This window comes from Pteronotus mesoamericanus, unplaced genomic scaffold, assembly GCF_021234165.1.
Source record: "Pteronotus mesoamericanus isolate MK-2021 breed Mesoamerican mustached bat unplaced genomic scaffold, CSHL_Meso_final contig_22, whole genome shotgun sequence".
Classification (NCBI taxonomy): domain Eukaryota; kingdom Metazoa; phylum Chordata; class Mammalia; order Chiroptera; family Mormoopidae; genus Pteronotus; species Pteronotus mesoamericanus.
In genome coordinates, this window is record NW_026555090.1 from 5,340,231 (window position 1) to 5,360,803 (window position 20,573).

General features: G+C 39.3%; 1 protein-coding gene across 2 annotated transcripts in view; it reads right to left on the reverse strand.

Annotated features, from left to right (window-relative positions):
• Nucleotides 1-1,853, reverse strand: part of LOC129068792 (protoheme IX farnesyltransferase, mitochondrial) — a 118,097-nt gene extending 116,244 nt beyond the window's left edge. Inside the window, exon 1 of one of the 2 annotated variants that reach the window (XM_054571215.1) lies at nt 1,698-1,853. In XM_054571215.1, the coding sequence (XP_054427190.1) occupies nt 1,698-1,740 (43 nt within the window). In that variant the 5' untranslated portion in view covers nt 1,741-1,853. Of the gene's footprint in view, nt 1-1,262; nt 1,674-1,697 lie in introns of those variants that run through there. The other variant, XM_054571216.1, reaches the window with a different exon arrangement.
• Between the last annotated feature and the right edge of the window lie 18,720 nt (nt 1,854-20,573).

The following is a 20,573-nucleotide window of genomic DNA, read 5'->3' on the forward strand; positions in this document are numbered from 1 at the left end:
TGATTCCTTCTTACCAGGTGTGAAAAGATTGATCCAGCAACAAACCATGTGGACCATATGTATACGCAGCCCACGGAATGGAGCTGGGGGATTCTGAGCAGCCGAGTGGCTGAGAGTTCAACCACAGAAAGCTGAGAGTTCAGAACAGAAAGGCAGAAACACAGCTAGTGTGAGGAACCCAAACTGGAAAGCCCTCCACACAGAGGTGGTAAGTCAAGCACTAGGAAAGGCCGAGTTCTCTGAGAATGAGTGTCTAGGGTCAGGATCAAAGAACGCTCACAGTCAGGGATGGTAGGTGGTAGCAAGTAATTTTAAAGTAATCACAGACCTAAAAAGAAAATTCATCCTGGAAAATGTCAGTCATAGACAAAAGCAGAAGAATACACCAAGTCTCGTTACTTTACCCCCAGCTTCAACACCTACCTAATCAAGGCCAACCTTGTTTCATCCGCACTCCCTCCCACTTCCCGCCCTTGTTCCCACTTTTGAACCTCAAGGAAGCTGTGAAATCCTCCAATTCAATTGCCTCACTTTAAAGGTGAGTAAATCCAACTCCAGAAATGTCCAATGATTTGCCCTGAGACCCCATAGAGCAGAAAAGATTCGTAAAATAATGCCATGAAGAAAAAGAAAAAAGGAATCTCATACATTCACAGCCATCAATACTGCCAAGTGCTTCAAAGAGCTTGTGATGCAGGGGACCTGGGAAAAGCTTCTGGGATTTGACCAAAAAGGAGTCCCTGGATTCTCCTATCCACCCCCAATATGGGCCAGCAGCAACACATTCCTCACATTAATTATCATCCTGAACTACTGGAGGCAAAATAATTCTCAACGTCCTCTTTAAGAACTCCATCAGGACAAATATCATTCATTCACAAATAATTACTGAGATCCAACAATGTACACCAGGTACTGTTCCGCACACCGCGGTCACCGAGGGGACCCAGAGAACTGTCCCTACAGTCACGATGTTTATATTCCCGTTGGGAGAAACATAATAAACCCGTATGTAAATAAAAAATTACTGCCTGTGGGGCAGGAGCTCTACTGTAGATAGGGCAGGCAGGGTGGGTGGCTCTGAAAAGGTGACATTTGAGCTAAGTCCTTGCCAAGGGCCAAGGAAGCACATTCCACCTTTAACATAAAGTTGTTACAGGCTTTTCAAGTGGGAAGATTACAAAGGGACCACGCTGAAGGGTAAAAAACTAAGTCGGAAGCTACGGCCTGCTCTCTGTAGCTGTCATCATCATTTTCATTACCGTCGTTATCACCATGACCCTTTCACATGGGAAGGAGGCTTCTGAGTGGACGCACAGCGCTTCTGCTGTCCCCACAAGCCAGTGGCTAGGAACTGAGGCTCTGCTAAGCCAAAAGACTCGTGGCGCTAGGGTTCTCCCCCGTCCTCTCTCTCCAGCCTCCACTCTGTGAAAACCAAAAAAAGCGCCAGACACCGACCGCCGCTCCAGGGTAGCGGGACGGAAGCCGCCGTGTACCACCAGAACCACACTGCAAGACTAGACCCTAGTTCCGTGGCCTCTTCACATCAGGTTACTCCAAAGGTCACATCCCCTCCACCGGTGCCCAGCCGACCTCGCCAAGGGCTCCCAAGGTTGCAGCCAGCCGGAACCACGATGCAGTATGTGGCAAAAAGAAGAGAATTCTCCCGAAGGTCATGCCCGAGAGCGATGCAGTACCTGTAAGGAGGCGTGAGGAGAGAGTGTGCGGGGATGTGGCCATAACGCACGAGTCTGACCGCTCCCTGGGATCCCCGTGTCCTCTCTCCTCACCGGCTGCTGGGCGCCGCCATCTTCCTTCCCCGCCCCCGTCAGAGAAAGACACTTCCGACCCGTCATTTCCGGCGAGCGGGACGCGGAAGTAAAGGAGTGTGGTTGAAAGGTGTTCCTAGTGGGACTCGCCTGAGAATGCCGGACTGGAGGTCGGAGACCTGTGGTTCTTTCAGGAAACGCGAGGAGCTCGGTGTTCCGGGAGAAAAGATCGGAGGCGGAAGGCGGGCTCGCGCCTCCCGCTCTCAGAGGCTTCCAGGCGTGTTCTGGCCGGATTCGAGAGCTGCCATGCGATGGGCAGGGCCTGGCCGCGGAATGCTCGCGGGCAATTTAAAGTTACTTTCGGGATGTTTGTTGGTCCCCGAATTGCCAAGAAGAAGTGGTTCTTGGGACGGTGCCTCCACGCTCTAGTCTGATCACAATGACAGCTTTACTGTATTCGCTGTCAAAGGGGAGGACCGATGCACTCGAGGCTGCGTGTTCCTGGTCCACACCAGGGAAGGGACTCACGTGAATATCTCACGAGGAAGAAGGCGCGGAGAGTGGTTGAGATTTTGAGCTCTGGAGTGAGATCTGGAGTGAGTGCATTTGAGTATTGGCCCCACATCCTGACCTGTGACCTAGTCTTCTGAACCTATAGTTGTACAACAGGAATAAAAATTATTATTATTATATATGTGTATATATATGTATATATGTGTATATATGCGTGCGTGCGTGCGTGTGTGTGTGTGTGTGTAAAGATGGATGAGAGAATTAAATAATGTCTCTCGAGGGGTGGCCAGGTGCCTACCACCTATAAGTACTAACAACAAATTATCACCAGGGTAGTGATTACTAGGGCAGATCCCAGCAGCCCTCCCCTCATCTTTTTTATGTTGAAGTTCCACAAATAAAGTAGAGGGAAGAAAAAAGATTCAGCTCTTGAAAAGGAAGAAATAGGTAACTGGTATGTGTAATGGCCTTCAGTGACAAGGTGATAGCCATTTGGGTTGACCTTGTCTAACATTGCTAGGCACAGGGGATACTGAAAAACACAGGCTCCTCTGATTCTGTAGATTACACTGTACCAGTGGGGGTGAAGGGCTTGTCAATTAAAAGAGTCAGGTGTCCAGGTGATGTAGAAAGCGCTGCAGAAGCACAGAGACAGCAATCTTGTGCAGTTGGGTCAGGGGAGGCCTCAGAGATTTAAACTTGGTAGTGAATAGGAGGAACAGTAGATTTTTCCTGCATGTAAGAAAGGGAAAAGGCACTCCATGAAGAAGAAAAAATAAAAGAACATTAAATTCTATGTTAAAAGTTTTGAAACTCCTAAACATTTTCTAAGAGATATTTATATCTGCAGCAAATGTTATCCTCTTAATGAATAAAATAACATGTTAAGGCTCAAAGAGGTTTAAGTGGCCTGCCTCAAGTTACGTAGCTGCTTGAGTTGTGTACCTGTTACAGTGTTATTTCCCCCATACCATATGGCCTTACTCACCTAAGCATCTTGAAGGGTCACAGCTTCTATAACTTATAAAGCTCCCTATTTCAGCCTTGGCTGCCTGTCACAATCACCTATGGGGCTTTGAAAACTACAGATGTCTGAGCCACCTCCAGACTTATTAAATCTGAAGGGGTGTGGAATGGATGGAAGGGACTTGGACTTTTCTTTTTAAAGCACCACAAGTGATTTGGGCACATAGAACTGAGATTTACTTTGGATTTCAGGGGGAAAAAAAAAAAGAACAGTTATATCTGAACAGTTGTTTAACATGAACATTTTATTTTATATACTCAGAAAATAGAAATTCTCAAATTCTCTAGGCTTCAAATATAGACAAGGAGTTTAATAGACATTGTTCCTCCTTGGCCAATTGATTTTTTCTTCATTTAAAATCCTTTCTAAATACAGGGTCAAGGTATGATCAAGTACACAAATGGACGCATAGGTTATTATTTAATGAGAGAAACCAGTGTAAATGTTTTATGGGAGAAATGCCCAAAAGATGAATACATTTTGGTTTGATTGGTCAGGAAATGCATTCATCTATCTAATGTTTGTAATCAAGTTAGCCTAGGTCAGCAGTACCAATCATACTGTCCTGAAAAGTAGTCCCTGGAGATACTTCTGGAAAGAGGGTTTCGTGGCCATATACATTGATTTTGCCGCGCATACCTGCAAGGAAGGCTGAGAAAACAAGAAAATTGCAGTGATTATCTTGACCCATCACCATCCATTATGGCGGACCTAGACATATTGCTATTCATTACCATGAAACCTCAGGAAGTGCTAGCCTTACACACACACAAAGCCAAGCACAAGAACAAACAATTTTGGAGGTTGGAGTATATTTGTATTGACAATTTTTAGTCTAAGGTGAATCAGACTTCCTGGTTTCAAACTATCTTGCTTCCTTAGACTTACTTTTCCTTGACAAGTTCCCTTAAAAAATTCCATATATAAGCTTTGCCCTTTAGTCAATGTGGAGTAATAGGGTTTATCAACTAGGCCTTATATCTATACAGCTCAAACTTCTCATTTCATAAAGAAATTGAGAAACTGAGGTACAGACAGGTTCAGTAATTTAAGTGATAAAACTTTGTCTCTTGACCTCTAGACCAGCATTTTTTTCCATCTCATTGTCTTTTTTGTCCCTCATTCTACCTGTAGCTTTTTCACTAATGAAATGATTTAGGATCCCGTAATTACACATATTTATTTAGCTTTGAATTTTTGTATATTTACATTTCAAGTAAAATATATTCTATAGATTGTTTTTAATTATCAATTTATTTTGTTAGTATTACTTATGGAAATAAATAAAACATTTTTATCTAAGCATAATTTATAATTATTGAAAGTTGAGTTGTATAATACAATTTTACGTTAATGTGGTCATTAACTAGAATTATTAATTGCTTATGCATTTTTTAAACATGATTCTAAATCAATATAAAGCTTTGTATCTTCTCTCTCAAAAATTGGTGTTATTAAATGGCTCCTCTATTTTCCTTAATGTTTCACAAATCTTAGTTAAATCCAAACTGTCCTTAAATCCCACTTTGTTCTGTACTGGATTTGTTTCAAAATTTGAAAGGAAAATTTTAAAGAAAATTTCTCCTTAGAGCATCTTTTATATCATATGACTTTTATATCAACTTCTGAGTCAATGCTAACTCTTACAAAGTCCAGAATAAAGACTACATTCCCAGCCTCCCTTGCAGCTTGGTGTGACTTCGTGACTAATTCTGGTCAATGGGGTGTAAGCAGAGTGATATGTTGAACTTCTAAGTGTCCTTAACAGTAGAGAGCATGTCTTTGCTTGCTTGCTAGAATTCAAATGAGATGGCTGGACCTTGAACATCGTGGATCACAAGGCCCAAGCCACATGTGACCACACAGAAGCCAGCAGATCAACACAACAGGTGGGGCTTTGGGTACCTACTGAATGTGGAACTGCCTTCCTAGCCTTGGTCTGATTACACGAAAGAGAAATAAATTTCTCTTTTGTTAACACACTGTTGCTTGAAGTTTTCTGAGCTAATATGCCTGGCTCATAGCTCAAAAAATGATAGCTCTCATTATTAAGTGATTCTCTATATGCTTCAAAAGGCAGCAAAAATAAAATGTTAATAGTTTTTAAGCAGTATTTTTAGAAGGAAAATTTGGGGTTGTACTATTAAAAAATACGTTGTAATAAAGCAACTTAATGATGTTGATGGAACTCAAAATCTAGAAAAATGAAAGTTTTTATAAGAGAAAGATTTGTATATTCTTTCTATGCTATTTAGAAGTGAAGGCATCATGAGTTTAGACCATCATCCCCAGTTTGATAGACACAAGATTTGTGATGTGGAGAATGGGGATTATTCAGCTTCATGGAATTACTCCTAAAGATTACCCAGCTTCTCTAGCTCTGGCGTTCACCACATTTGTTCCTCACCAATCACTTGTACCCCAAAGTAGACACTACTTAACATCCATCCTCGAAAAAGAGTACAAACAGGGATGAGCTAAGTATCAGAATGTTATTGGGCATGTTGTCAAGAGTCAAGCTTTTGGAGAGAAGGTAAAAGGGATTAAAATATCAGACTCTGACTTCACATCTTCTCTTTGGATTTAGTCTCTTGAGAATCCTGGCCTTTGAATTTTCCTCTCTTGGAATATATTCCTCACCTCTACCCATCACTTTTGATGCTTCTTCCTCTGGCCCCATGATTTTGGGAGTAGATGGTGACACGCTAGACCTGTGAATGCTTCTTGCTTGAAAGAGGCCTTCTGCTGTGAAAGGAGGCCCTGGAAAAATGTAGATGATCAGGCCTCTTCCAGCCAGATGCCTCTATGTTCCTTTGGAGGTTGAGCAAAGGTATTTTCTGCTGCAATAGACAGCTTAGGTGTAGGGAAGCATGGAGTAGTTCATCAGGACCCTGCCTTTGGCTCTCTGTGTCTCTTCCTGACAACGCTCTCAGTCAAGTCCAACCAGAAGGCAGAAATCACACCAATTACCTGAACAGAGAATTTAACGTAAGTATTAACCCATAGGAAATTGTTAACTAATCGAAAGGGTAAAAAGAATTCTGTGGTGTCACAGAGGAAGCAGCTACCACCTCTATGGCTGAGGGAACAAAAATAAAGGCATTAGAATTAGTACAACTGAGAAACTTAGAGAAACCAGAATGTCTACTGGTGCTGTGGTCTCTGAGGGAGATCTGACCAACCTGGTTCCTTTTGTTTTAGAAAAACTATCTTCTGGGCTCAGCTACTGCTACTGGAGTAAAGAAGTGTTGGAGTAAGTCACAGAACTGCAAGCGGATAGGAAGCACATAGGAGGAGGAAGTTCCTACTCCATCTTCCAGGCTCGCGGCACTGTGGTCTCTTATGGGCAGAGTCGAACAGTGAGCTCTCAAGAGTGTTGCTTGCAGACTCCCAGCTTCGGGGCCGCTAGACAAAGAGAAAGATAGGTTTGGAATCAGAGCAGACAACCACATTGAGTTCTTATCTGAATAGATGTTCTACTCTAAGTGTGCAGACTGAAGTTTACAGATCAGCCTCTTCTGAGCTTGAGGAGCTTAAATCAGTGCCTAGGGTATCTTAACAGTTCTTCCAAGGTGGCAGGTATCATCAGGCTAGAACCCTAGTCTGAGATCGCTCCAATCAGATGTTACACCTCAGCTGTAACCTGCCACTGCCCTTTCCCCCCAGGGCTCAAGTCTGTCCGTGACCTTTAGGATACCAAATGTGAGAAGTGTAGTTCAGGAATCCAGAAGGCAGAGCCAGGCCCAGAAGATGAATCATGATCGCTTAAAATCTGAGTAACCTCATTCACATTTGCCTGGTGTTCCTTCCCAGTTTTTTATAGCCCAAGGTGGACATATTACCCAATTTTGGCTACAGAGATAGAAGGGGCAACCTGCTGGCAAGGTTTCTGGGAATAATTTTGTTTAGTGCTTAAAAAGCTGGACATGCCTTTCCGCTTTATTGTCAGGAAGCAGGGCTGAGGATATAATTCCTGACACTGAGACAGCCATCTTACAAACTATGAGGTGGCAAAAAAAGATGCTGAGAAGACAGTGGGAAAAGAGAGCCAGTGTCTTGATGAAATTGTTGGGCCATTGTGGCAAGCCTGGGATGTCTATCTGCAGACTCTCTGCTGCAAGCATGTTTTGCTCAAGCTACTGTTTGGTTTCCTGTCCACTGTATCCTGGGCAATCCACTCATCCAGGACCAGAGAGCTGGGCAACCTGGTGTCAAAGCACGCTGAAGATGGATGATGTGAAGAAACAGCTGGGATCATGTCAGGTATCTAAAAAGCATGTCATGTTTAACAAATATAAAAGAAATTTGAATAGGGTACCTGTGTTTAATGTGATATAATACACAATGATTTAAATAACACAAAAATAAGTGGAGCAATTTTGTGCAGATTAGTTTCCTGGTTTTTTTCTTTGCTATTTACTGTGTGCGCAGTGGCCGTGATGATGTCAGCGTATCTTGTTTGCCGACGTCAGGAAGGCGGCAGTTCCCCTGCGCCCGGTGCCACCCTGGAGCCTGGTGATGGAAATGGTGAAACGTTCCAAGGGCAGCAGGTAACAAATCCTCTTGAGCACTAGGCTGAGAAAATCATAACTCATAAATATCCTTAAATACACATTTTATATTTAGCTACTAGGAACTCTCAAAAATGGATCTTATATATTCTGGCAAATGACCCATCAATATTATAAAAATAGAGAATTCCAAATTACACAGAAACTTGCTAATGACAAATTAGTTAGAGAATTCCAGAAAAGCTAATCTTAAAACAATAAGCTACTGGGAGACCAAGGACATCACGACTTTTCTAAAATTAGTTACTAGTTGTCTCTGATAGATATTCATTTGCATGTTTAAGATAATAGCAGAAAACAAAGATGTTGATTTCTTTTTTGAAATATATGTCAATGCATGTTTGCAAAAAATGCCATTTATTTAGCACCTACTGTGCCTGAAACACTTTAGCAGGACATCTCATTCACTTTTCACAACTCTCCCATTTTCAGGTGAGGAGCTTGTGGCCTTAAAAGGTTAAATTATTTTCCCAAGTTCTCAGAGGTAGAAAGTAAGTGCTACAGCTAGAATTTAATCCTGTCTGATTCCAAAGCATGTGTTCTTAATCCTAATACTGGACTGTCTCCCATATTTTATGTATTATAGAGTCCTCATTATCTGGCATTTTTTTCATACTAGTCTAGAGTTTCACATTTCATCAAACTAGTAAAGTTATTGAAGTTCGGCCTCAAAAAACTACTTGATTTTACGTTTTTTGACTTGGGTTCAATTTCCTTTGACCTCAGTTTCCATATTTATAGAACAGAATACCAATACCAGGTCTATCACTTAAATTATGTTGTACTTTCAATACTTAATGAGAGTTCATTCCAGAGGCCTACCCAAGACCTACTGAATCAAAAGGCTTTGGGGGTGGGCCTGGAATCCAGTTAAGAAAAATGACATTATTTTATAAAAATCACACAAGCTTTGTATAAAAATGTTAAGAGTCCAGAAAAAGAAAGCATTTCCAGGAGAGAAGGCTGATCAAGGAGGGCGATGGTGGTAGTGATGGTGGTGGATACTGATAACAAACAACCTATTCTATTTATTAGATATTTCCTACATGCCAGAATTCATAGGTCTCATCTCATTGAATCACATTTAGTCTCTCAATAATCTTTATAACTAACACATTATTCATCTTTTTAAGATAAAGCAATTGAAGCTCAAAGTTTTGAGAAATCTGTATGCCTTTCCTAAGGCCACCTTAACCAAGTATCATAAACTGTGTGGCTTAAAACAACGCACATGTATTGCCTCCCAGTTAAGGAGGCTGGAAGCTGAAATCAAGGTGTAGGCAGCACTGTCTCCCTCCAAAGCCTCCGGAGGAGGAGTCTTCCTTGCTTCTTCCAGCTTCCAGTAGCTTCCTTGGCTTGTGGCAGCAAAACTCTAATCTTTGCCTCTGTCTTCACATGGTTTTCTTCCTTGTGGTCTCTGTAAGCCATTTTCTCTGTGTGTCTGTGTTCAAATTTCCCTCTTATAAGGACATAAGTAGTATTGGATAAGGACCAATCCTAATGACCTCATCTTAATTTGATTACATCTGCAAAGACCTTAGTTCTAACTAAGGTCACATTCTTAGGTCCTGGAGTATAGGATGTCACATAAATTTGGGGGGGGGGGCACAATTCACCCCATAACACTATCCAAGGATACAATGGCTAGTAAGTGTGGAATTGGCTTTGAACTTAAGCGATGCTGGAATCTGGTCCATTAGCCATCAGACACCACATATCCAACTCAGTGGACTGCACTTAGGGAAATTGTATTGCAATGCCTTGGGAAAGGGGAAGGTATAACAAATGAAAAAAAAATCTTGAAACTATTCATTAGAAACTTATTTACAAGAGCACAAAACTTTGGGTTGGTCTCAGACATTTCCTCTGCAACAGTTAGATGCCAAATGACTCCACAGGGTTTTGAGGGGGAAAAAGTTATGAGCTAAGAACTTTATACCCAGCAATTTGTCTTTCAGTGGGACAGGCAGGCATTCTCAGAAATGCAAGGGTTCAGAAAATATTCCACTTGTTGAAAATCTATTTGAAGATACATTCCAGTGGTTCATAGGGTTTGGGATTATATAGACCAGAAAAAAATTCAAGAGTAATTTAGAAACCAACATAGGAGTGCCAACTTTTAACTTTATAAAGGGGTTTAAAACAAATGAAACTACCATCTGTAGTGTACATATAATCGCTTCATAAAAGATAGATTATTTTAATGCCAAAAATATTAAAAGGATATAATCTGATAGCTGTTTAAATGGAATAGTTTGGCTTTCTAAAAAAAAAAAAAATCATGTTTAATATATTTTACCCCAGAATAGTGAAAAACTTTTTCCATAGATAAGATCTCATCCGTGAATGGGCGTTTGAAAACCGGGAACTGACAGACACAAGGACGACATCAACTGAAAATGAGTCCTGGCTCGCATTCATGATTTATGCAACCGAGGGAAAAATATTATTTGAAACTGACTGTAATCATTTCCATTTTCTGAGGAAAGTTTCAGTGGGAAAATAAATCTTTTCAGTGCTACTCCTTTCCACATGCAGAGGATGGTGGCGGGTAGAGAGAAGGAGATAACTTGTTCCCTCCACCAACATCTGGGTTTCCATTTAGTCCTTTCCAAGTTCTCCTGAAAATATCCATGAAAGGACTGCTAGTTCAAAACGATGTTTGTACATGCACATGTCATTAATTCTCCCTCTCAGATTCTCTGTGAGAAGAGCATGTCTGCATTTGAAACCAGGGGTAATGCCCATTTGGCTATAATTTCTAAGAATTTCTGTAAATTAGGGTAAAGGTGAGGCCAGATTAAGAAAAGAACCCATCAATCTATGATTCATGACATATAAAGTGGGAGACGCAGGGATGGAGAAAGAGGAGGGGTCAGTAAGCAAAATTCAATCAATACCTCCCTCCTCAGACTCAGAGCAGAAAGGGCTGAGAGCCAGCACAAACAGCGCCGAGGAGTGCATGTATCAGGTACAGAGAGGCCGCTGGAAGTATTCAGTCACATTTGCATTTGGAATGAGTTCCCGGGCTCCGTAAAGCAGGCGGCTGTGGGGCTGGCTTAAAGCTGAGAAGCGGGCTCCGGCCGGGAAGGACGGCCTGCGAGCGTCGCCCCGGGCCCTCCCCGAGCGCGCGCGAGCGCTGCAGCCGGGAGGAGGCGCTCTCAGGCGCAGCTGTGAATTTCCCGCCCCTTAGCGGTTCCCTTCCTCACCTACTTGGTACAAAATGATCATACGGTAAGACAAAATGTGATTTCCCCTGTCACAGTGGTAACAGAGATCAATATTTATACCTAAACTAATAAGAAATTTGTAGACTTTATGAAGGCACTCTACTGTGGCGACAATACATCTTCAGATCTAAATGGCATAACACAAACGAAGGGTTTGCCCCTTGTTCACTTAGAGCTGGATGCCCGCTGTGTGACTCTTCAACGCTGCCGTCCTCCAAGCAATAACTGAAAGATCCAAGCCGCCTCCATCTTGTGACTCCACCGTCCTCAATCCGGGGTCTCTGCGGTCACTGCCTTAGAGAGAGTGTGGGAAGGACTCGCATTACTCTCGATTCCCCCGATCATAAACGGCGGATGTCTGTTATACTCCCAGCCCACCAGCCAGAACTAAACAAATGGCCCCAACGTAACTGCAATGTAAGGGTATCTCAGAACTGTAGGTGAGCAGTAAAATACACAAGTGCTACTCAACCACAGGAACGTAAAAGAAGAAAATAAAAGATATATCACTTTTCAGTATCAGGAGCGATAATATTGTGATGATGTTAATTCTCTTTAATATAATCTATGGCTACAGCATAATCTCAGACACATTACCTCATTAAATGATTCCAAAGTTTTTCAGGAAGAATAAATGAGCGAGCATAGCAAAGTTAGAAATAAAATGGAATAAGGTAGGTCTTTCCAGTAAGGTGTTATAATGTACTGTACATCTCCAAAAGCTGAAATAACTTGGTGGTACTTGCCCAAATATCGATAGAAAGATCATTGGAAGAGAAAGAAAAGTCTAACAACAGACCAAAGAATATAGAAGTATTTAACATATCTAGATAAAGGTGGCATGTTATGTCAGTATGGAAAACAGTGTTTAGTTTAAAAACAGCGTAGAAACCACTGAATCATCACTTTGGAGGAAAAATGTTATGTCTGTAACTCATACTGTTCTCTCAAATTCATTTCTGGTGGATTAAAAATTTTAAATGAGTTAATAGAAAAAAATATAAGCTTGGGAAGGGTAATATAAGTATGCCTTAAATAATAGAATTTAGAAAGATAAAGATACATACATTTTTAACCTAACCATTTAAAACTTTTTTGTGCATAAGTTAATAAAGCTAAAGAGAGTTAAAAATGAGGAAAGACTTGCATTACATACGGCAGAAAGCGAATACCCCCGGTAAAGTTCAAATGACGTGCCGTGGCACACTGGTGAGCCACAAGAATTTTTAAAACATGAAATAACTGACTATTTAGTCAAGGGCACTGATTTTTATCCCTTTAGATTGTCAAATTTAAAAATGACAACAGCTAACACAACAATAGCTGTCCAGTGTGAATGAATCAAAATTAATTTTTTTGGTCAGGCCAGCAAAACATATAATCTATTTTGGTGTGTCATAGAACTTTAATAATTAGTTTATGTGCCTGAGATGACAAAGTTTGAATATTCCTCGAGTACCACTATTAAAATGTGAATAACTTTAGAGATAAATAATAAAAACATAAAATTATATGAGCAGAAAGTAAGATATATATTTTTCAATAAACATAAAAACTTGACTATCACTAGTGTAAAAAAGTACAAATTTCAAAACACTGATATAGTTTTCTATTTATTAAAGTGGCAAATTTTAAAAAAATGATAATCACTCATTGCTATTAGGGTACAGAACGAGAAGGAGTGTAAATTTTTATTCTCCCTATGGGAGGCAGTTTGCATTTAAAGCCTCAAAAAGTTTATATCTGTGCATTCTACGCCTAAGAATTTATCCTAGGGAAGTAATAATAGATTTGTAGAAGTAATTATATATTAAAATAGTCATCCAAGCTCAGTTTTAGGAGCAAAAAATCTGAAAACAACCTCCTAAATGTCCAATACCAATTCATGGTAAAGACCCAATGATATGTCTTGACTAAATAAATTGCTTTATGTCCACATGTGCAGACATTGTAAAAATGTTGTAAAGGTAGGTTGTTTGTAGACATTAAAATGTTCATAAGCTATATTTAAAGATCAAGGCAAGTTACCTACAGTATATTCCCATTTTAATTTTGTAGATTATATATATGTGTGTGTATATATGTATATATATAAATGTCAAGGATCCAAAATGGCCATGGAGTAAGTGGATGGTACAATCACCTCCTCCTGGGACCAAACTGGAATTATGACTGAAATACAGAGCAAGCAATTTGAATAACCAACTGAAGAGTAGTAGCTGAAGATAAGTCTAATAACCAAGCTAGCACTGGCACCAAGTTTGAACCTCTATCAATTTGATAAACACCACTTTCCCCTACCTGGTAACTCACTTAAAATCTACTTCATGCAACACAAATGCTGCTATAGGCTCTTTTAGTGGGTGAGCCAATGGGTAGCCAGAGGTGGAGGCAGGCAGTAAAAGGTGCCTTAGGACTTCTACTGACTTGATCCCAAGCTTGGTGGTGGTAGAAGCTGGCATTGGCGCATAGCTTGGTCCTTCCTGTGCACACCCAGGCCCAGCAGAGGCAGCCACAAACTATTGATCATTTGTAACTTCAAACACGTTTCTCAGGGCCAGTCACAGGCAGCATCTGATATTGTTTTGCACAGTCCCTCCCAAGAGGCCCCGGAATGAACACACGAAGTGGCCAGCTTCAGACAACATCACAGCACAGGATCCAATTAGCTTCACAAGTTACATATATAAAGGATGATTTTGGCAGCCACCAGACCCTGCGAAGGTGAATTTTGCTTAGCGTGGTCAGCACCTGCATAATAGCTCATACACTGCGGTCAAGTAGATCCTCACAGTCAGCCAGACTCAGGGTCAATGACACACACAAATGGGCCAATATCAATCAAGACTCAACTACAACAGGAGGGCCCACATAATCTGCACAAGGTACATTCCTGGAGAACCCAGCTCAGATGTTCAAAGAGACTGTACCACTAGGTCCTACAGGATACCTACTACATAAGGCCATCCCACAAAGACTGGGAGTCATAGCAGATCTATCTAACACATGGAGACAAATACAAAGAGGTAGCCAAAATGAGGAGACAAAAAAACATGCCCGAGTTGAAAGAACCAGAAAAACATTTAAGTGGAATGGAGGCAAGTGATATATCATATTTAGAGTTCAAAAAAAAGGTTATAAGGATGTTCAAGGAACTAAATAAGAACTACAACAGCATGAAAAAAAATCATAAAAAAACATAGAAAGAATCAATCAGAAATGAAGAATACAATATCTGAGGTGAAGAGTACACTAGAAAAAATAAACAGTAGGTTAGATAAAACAGTGATTTCAGACACAAGGGAGAAGAAAATACCTGATCAGAAAAGTGGACAGGAAAAAAAAATGAGGATAGCTTAAAAGACCTCCGGAACAAAATAAAATGTAACAGCATCCACATCATAGAGGTACCAGAATAAGAAGAGAAAGAGCAAGGGATCGAGAAACTATTTGAAGAACTAATGACTGAAAAGTTCTCTAACCTGGTGATGGAAAAAGATACACAAATTCAGAAAGAAAAGAGAGTTCAAAACAGATGAATCCAAAGAAGCCCACACCAAGACACATCATAATTAAAAAGGAAAAAGTTGAAGACAAAGAGAGAATCTTAGAAGTAGCAGAAGATAGATAGGTAAAGTGCTCCCTCAGATCATCAGTTGATTTCTCCACAGGAACATTTCAGGCCATAAGGGAGTGACATGAAATACTCAAAGTGATGAAAAGTAAGGACCTACAACCTAAAATACTTTACCTTGCAAGGCTATCACTTAGAAGTGAAGAAACAATAAAGAGCTCCCTAGACAAGAAAAAGCTAAAGAGGTTCATTGCTGCCAAACCAATGTTACAAGAAATGTTAAAGGACCTGCTTTAAGGAGAAGAGAAAAAAAAACAACAGAGAACATAGATAAAAGAATAAAATGGCAATATATACCTACCTATCAATAATCACTTTAAACGTAAATGGCTCAAATGTTCCAATCAAAAAACATAGGGTAACTGAATGGATAAGTAAACAACACCCATATGCAGCTATCTACAAGAGACCCACCTCAGAATGAAAGTTACCTACAGACTAAAAGTAAAGGCATATTTCATGCAAATTGAAAGGAAAAAAAAGCTGAGGCAACAATACTTACACCTGATAAGACAGACTTTAAAACAAAGGCTATCATAATAGACAAAGAAAAAGACTATATAATGAAAATGGGAACAATCCAACAAGAGGATCTAACCCTTGTAAACATTTATTCACCCAACATAGGAGCACCTAAATATGTAAAGTAAATCTAGGTGAACATAAGTGAGAGATCAAGAGTAATAAAGTAATAGTAAGGGATCTTAACCCCCTTTTGATATCAGTGGATAAATTTTCCAAACGGAAATAGAGAAAACAGTGGCCTTAATTGACACACTAGACTAGATGGATTTAATTGATGCTTTCAGGGTATTGCACTCCGAAGCTGAAGAATACACATCCTTTCCAAGTGTATATGATACATTTTCTAGGATAGATCATGTTACGGTACAAAACAAGTCTCTAAATTTATGAAGATAGAAATCATATCAAGCATCTCCTCTGACCATAATGGTATGAAGCTAGAAGTCAATCATAGGAAAACAATGGAAAAACACACAAGACATGGAAGCTAAATAACATGATATTAAACAATGAATGGGTTAACAATGAGATCAAGGAAGAAATCAAAAGATACCTTGAAGCAAATGAAAATGAGAACACAGCAACTGAAAATCCATGGGACACAGCAAAAGCAGTCCTGAAAAAGAAATTCATAGCATAAAGGCCTAACTCAAAAAACATGAAAAATCTCAGATAACAATTTAACTTTACACTTAAAGGAACTGGAAAAAGAACAACAAGCAAAGCCCAAAGTGAGTAGAAGGAAGGAAATAATAAAGATCAGAGCACAAAAAAATGAGATCAAGAGCTAGTTCATTGAAAAGATAAACAAGATTGACAAACCTCTAGTGAGACTCATCAAGAGAAAAAGAGAGAAGACCCAAGTAAAGAGAAGAAGTAATGACTGACATCACAGAAATGCAAAGGATTGTAAGAAAATATTAACAACTCTATGTCAACAAATTGGACAACCTAGACAAAACAGTTAAATTCTTAGAAACATAAAATCTTCCAAACTGAATCAGGAAGAATCAGGAAATATGAATACATAGGTTACAACTAATGAAATTGAAGCACTAATCAAAAACCTACTAACAAAAAAAGTCCTGGACAGGGTAGCTTCACAAGGGAATTTTACCAAATATTCAAAGAAGAACTAACACCTATCCTCCTCAATCTAGCCCAAAAAAATTCAAGAGGAGGGAAGAATCCCAAGCTCATTTTACAAGACCAGATTTATCCTAATTCCAAAAGCAGATGAAGACACTACAAGAAAGAAAATTATAGGCCAATATCCCTGATGAATATACATGCAAAAATCCTCACCAAAATATTAGCAAACCATCTGATCCAGCAATATGTTAAAAAGTTCATACAGCATGATTAAGTGGAATTTATTCCAGAGATTCAAGGTTGGTACAGTGTCTGTAAATCAACAGACATGATAAAACACATAAAGAAAATGAAGAATAAACACCAAATGATCATATTAGTAGAAGCAGAAAAAGCATTTGATAAAATCCAGCACCCATTTATGATAAAAACTCTCAGGAAAGCGAGATAAGAGGGAACATACCTCAGCATAGTAAAGGTTACATATGACAGACCAACAACCAACATCATACTCAAAGGGCAAAAACTCTAAGCATTTTCCTTAAGATCAGGAACAATACAGGGATGTCCACTTTTACCATGTTTTTTTTTAACATTTTACCGGAAGTCCTAGCCACAGTAATCAGAGAAGAAGAAGAAATAAAAAGCATCCAAATTGAAAAGGGAGAAGTAAAACTGTCATTATTTGCAGATGACAAGATACTATACATAGAGAACCCTAAAGATTCCATAAGGAAACTATTAGAACTGATAATTAAACTCAGTAAAGTAGCAAGATATGAAATAAATATCCAGAAATCAGTTCCATTTTTATACACTAATACTGAAATATCAGGGACACTAAGAAAACAATCCCATTTACAATTGCATCACAGAAAATAAAACACCTAGAAATGAATTTAACCAAGGATATAAAAGACCTGTACTTGGAAAATCATTAGACACTGAAGAAAGAAATTGAAGTGAAAGCATATACTGTGTTCATTAATAGGAAGTGTTAATATCATTAAAATGTTCATACTACACAAAGCAATTTATAGATTCAATGCAATTCCTATCAGGATACCAATGGTGTATTTCACAGAACTAGAATAAATATGCCCCAAAATTTATATGGAACCATAAAAAAACCCAAATTACCACAGCAATCTTGAGAAAGAAGAAAAAAGTTGAAGGAATCATGCTACCTCATATATACTACAAGGCCATAGTAGTCAAAACTGCATGGTATTGGCATAGAAACATCCATACAGATTAATGGAACAGAATAGAGAGCCCAGAAAAAACCCACACCTTTAAGGTCAAATAATATTTGACAAAGGAGCCAAGGACACACAATGGAGTAAAGATAGGTTATTCAATGTATGGTGTTGGAAAAAATTGAACACATACATGCCAAAAAAATGAAACTAGACCAACTTCTTACACCATATAAAAGAATAAACTCAAAATAGATTAAAGATTTATATATTAACTCAAAACCATAACAATCCTGGAAGAAAATATAGACAGTAAAATCTTGGACATTTCTCTTAGCCATATTTTTTCTGATATATTTCCTCTGAAAAAAACAAAAGAAAAAATAAATGGGACTACATCAAAGTCAAAGCTTTTTTGCGCTGTAAAGCAAAACAACAAAATGAAAAGACAACTCACTGAATGGAAGAACATATTCACAATGATACATCTGATAAGGAGTTAATATCCAAAACTTATAAAGAACTGAAACAACTCAACACCAAAAAACAAACAACCCATTTAAAAAATGGGCAAAAGACCTGAATAGACAGTTTCAAAGAGAGTATATGGATGACAAATAGACATATGAAATGGTACTCAACATCACTAATCGTCAGAGAGACGAAAATGAAAACAACAATGAGATCATCTCACATCTGTCAAAATGGCTATTATCAATAAATCAACAAACGACAAGTGTTGGTGAGGCTGTGGGGAAGAGGGAACCCCTGTGCGCTGCTGGTGGGAATGCAGGCTGGTGCAGCCACTTTGGAAAGCAGTATGGAGTTACCTCAAAAAATTAAAAATGGGACTGCCTTACAACCCATTGATTCCATTTCTGGAAATTTATCAAAAACAAACAAACAAAAAAACAAACCCAAAACACTAAAATTTGAAAGAATATGTGCACCTCTATATTGACTGCAGCATTATGATAAGCAAGGTTGGAAGCAGCCCAAGTGCCCATAAGTATGTAAGTAAATAAACAGCTGTGATACATTTACACAGTGAAATTCTACTTGGCCATACAAACAAAGGAAATCTTAACTTTTTGCAACAGCATGGATAGACCTAGAGAGTATTATGCTAAGTGAAATAAGCCAGTCAGAGAAAGACAAGTTCCATATGAATTTCGCTTATATGTGGAATCTAATGAACAAAATAAGTAACACGCAAAATCGAAACAGACTTATAGATACACAGAATAGATTGACAGCTGTCAGACAGGAGGGGGCTTGGGGGCCTGGTGATAAAGGTGAAGGGATTAAACAAAAAATCAAGAACAGCCAACTGCTCGTAGTCACAGACAACGGTACGGTACGGTGATTACTAGAGGGAAGGGAGGTGGGGGAGGTGGAGGAGGTTTAAGGCGGGTAAAAGAGGATGGAAAAAGACCTGACTTGGGGTGGTGAACACACAATACAATATACACATGACGTATTATAGAACTGTACACCTGAAACCTATATAATTTTATTAGCCAATGTCACGCTAATAAATTCAGTAAAATAAAATAAGAGTTCTACAATATGTTCAAAATTAACAGTGTCTACCTCTGGTTTGTAGGATTAAGGCAATTTTAAATCTTTTTGATAGTCTATATTGTAAAAATATTATACAATAAGCATGTCTTAATTAAGCAAATGGTGACGGTAGAGGGAAGAAAGCCATCAGCCTCCTTGAGTCCCCACGCCACGCCGAAGCACGGACCAGCAAGAGAGCGTGCCTGTTTTGGCCTTGTAGCTGCCTGAAACACACGTCTTTCAGAGTTGGCTGCATACTGTGTGGTAGCTTTGTATTCCAAGGGCTGAGTTTTGCAAACAAGCTCAGCAAAGTACAGCGTGTGCCCCTTCAGGTGGTTTTGGAGCTCATCAGGTATGAGTAACACTAGCTCATTTATCTTTGGGTGAGTTTGTGTGGATTGCTGAGATGTTGACAGAACCTGAGCTCGCAACAATGTTTATTTATACCTGCACACAATAATTCATGTCTCCTAATGTGCTCACAGTTTGCAAACATTTGCAGTTCTCTCCACCAGTGACGCCTGGTTTGGTTTGGCTGGACTTGAGCAATTGAAAAGGTACATAAGACAGTGAATGGGACTCAATGTTCTGATTCATACACAGAAAGGAAACATTTGCTTACACTGATATGTGTTGGAAATGCTAATATCTCTAGGCTTCTGTTCTGCACCTTTACTACTAATTAATATCTGCATTGTTTATGTTGGAAGATGTTTTCAACTGTGTGACTGTGTGTGTGTGTGTTTCTAGTTGGCGTTAGAGGGAAACTTTATAATGTCCTGGTAAGGTTTTGTGCCATTTGTAGCTATTGAATGTAGCTTTCATGGCATGTAGAAATTCCTATCCACCTCTTTTTTTTTTTTTTAATCATGGAACTTTCCAAATATATAAAAAGCAGAGTATGAATCTCATTTTCTTCCTTATCCCAACCAACTTCCCACACCAACTATTGGAGTTCAAGTTGCAAGTCTTCGACTCTAATTTATAATTGTGAATCATGCGATGAGATGGAACAGACCCAAAGACTAGGGAGCCAGATAGGCCTGATCTGAATCTGGCTTGACCAATACAGTTTGCCACTTAACCGTTATGATCCTCACCTGTCAAGTGAATTATAATTTGTAACTATAGGAAAGCTAAATTAAACCCATTGTACACTTCAAATACCGAGCATCATTCTTTGTATCTAGCAGGTATTTACTGAAGTGTTGTTATTTTATTACTATTTCTATTCCTCTGGCTAGAGTAGAAAATCTAAAATAATGAAAGCACCCTTTGATATTAACATTTCTAAATAAAGTGATAAATTTATTGTTACCCATTCGCTGAGGACATTAGCCAGAAATGAGTACAATTTTGAGAGTAAAATCTCCAACTGCCCATTACAGCTGTTGTGAGCTGGGGCTTTCTCAGTCTCAAGGGTGAATACATGCCAGCATTGTCCAAAATT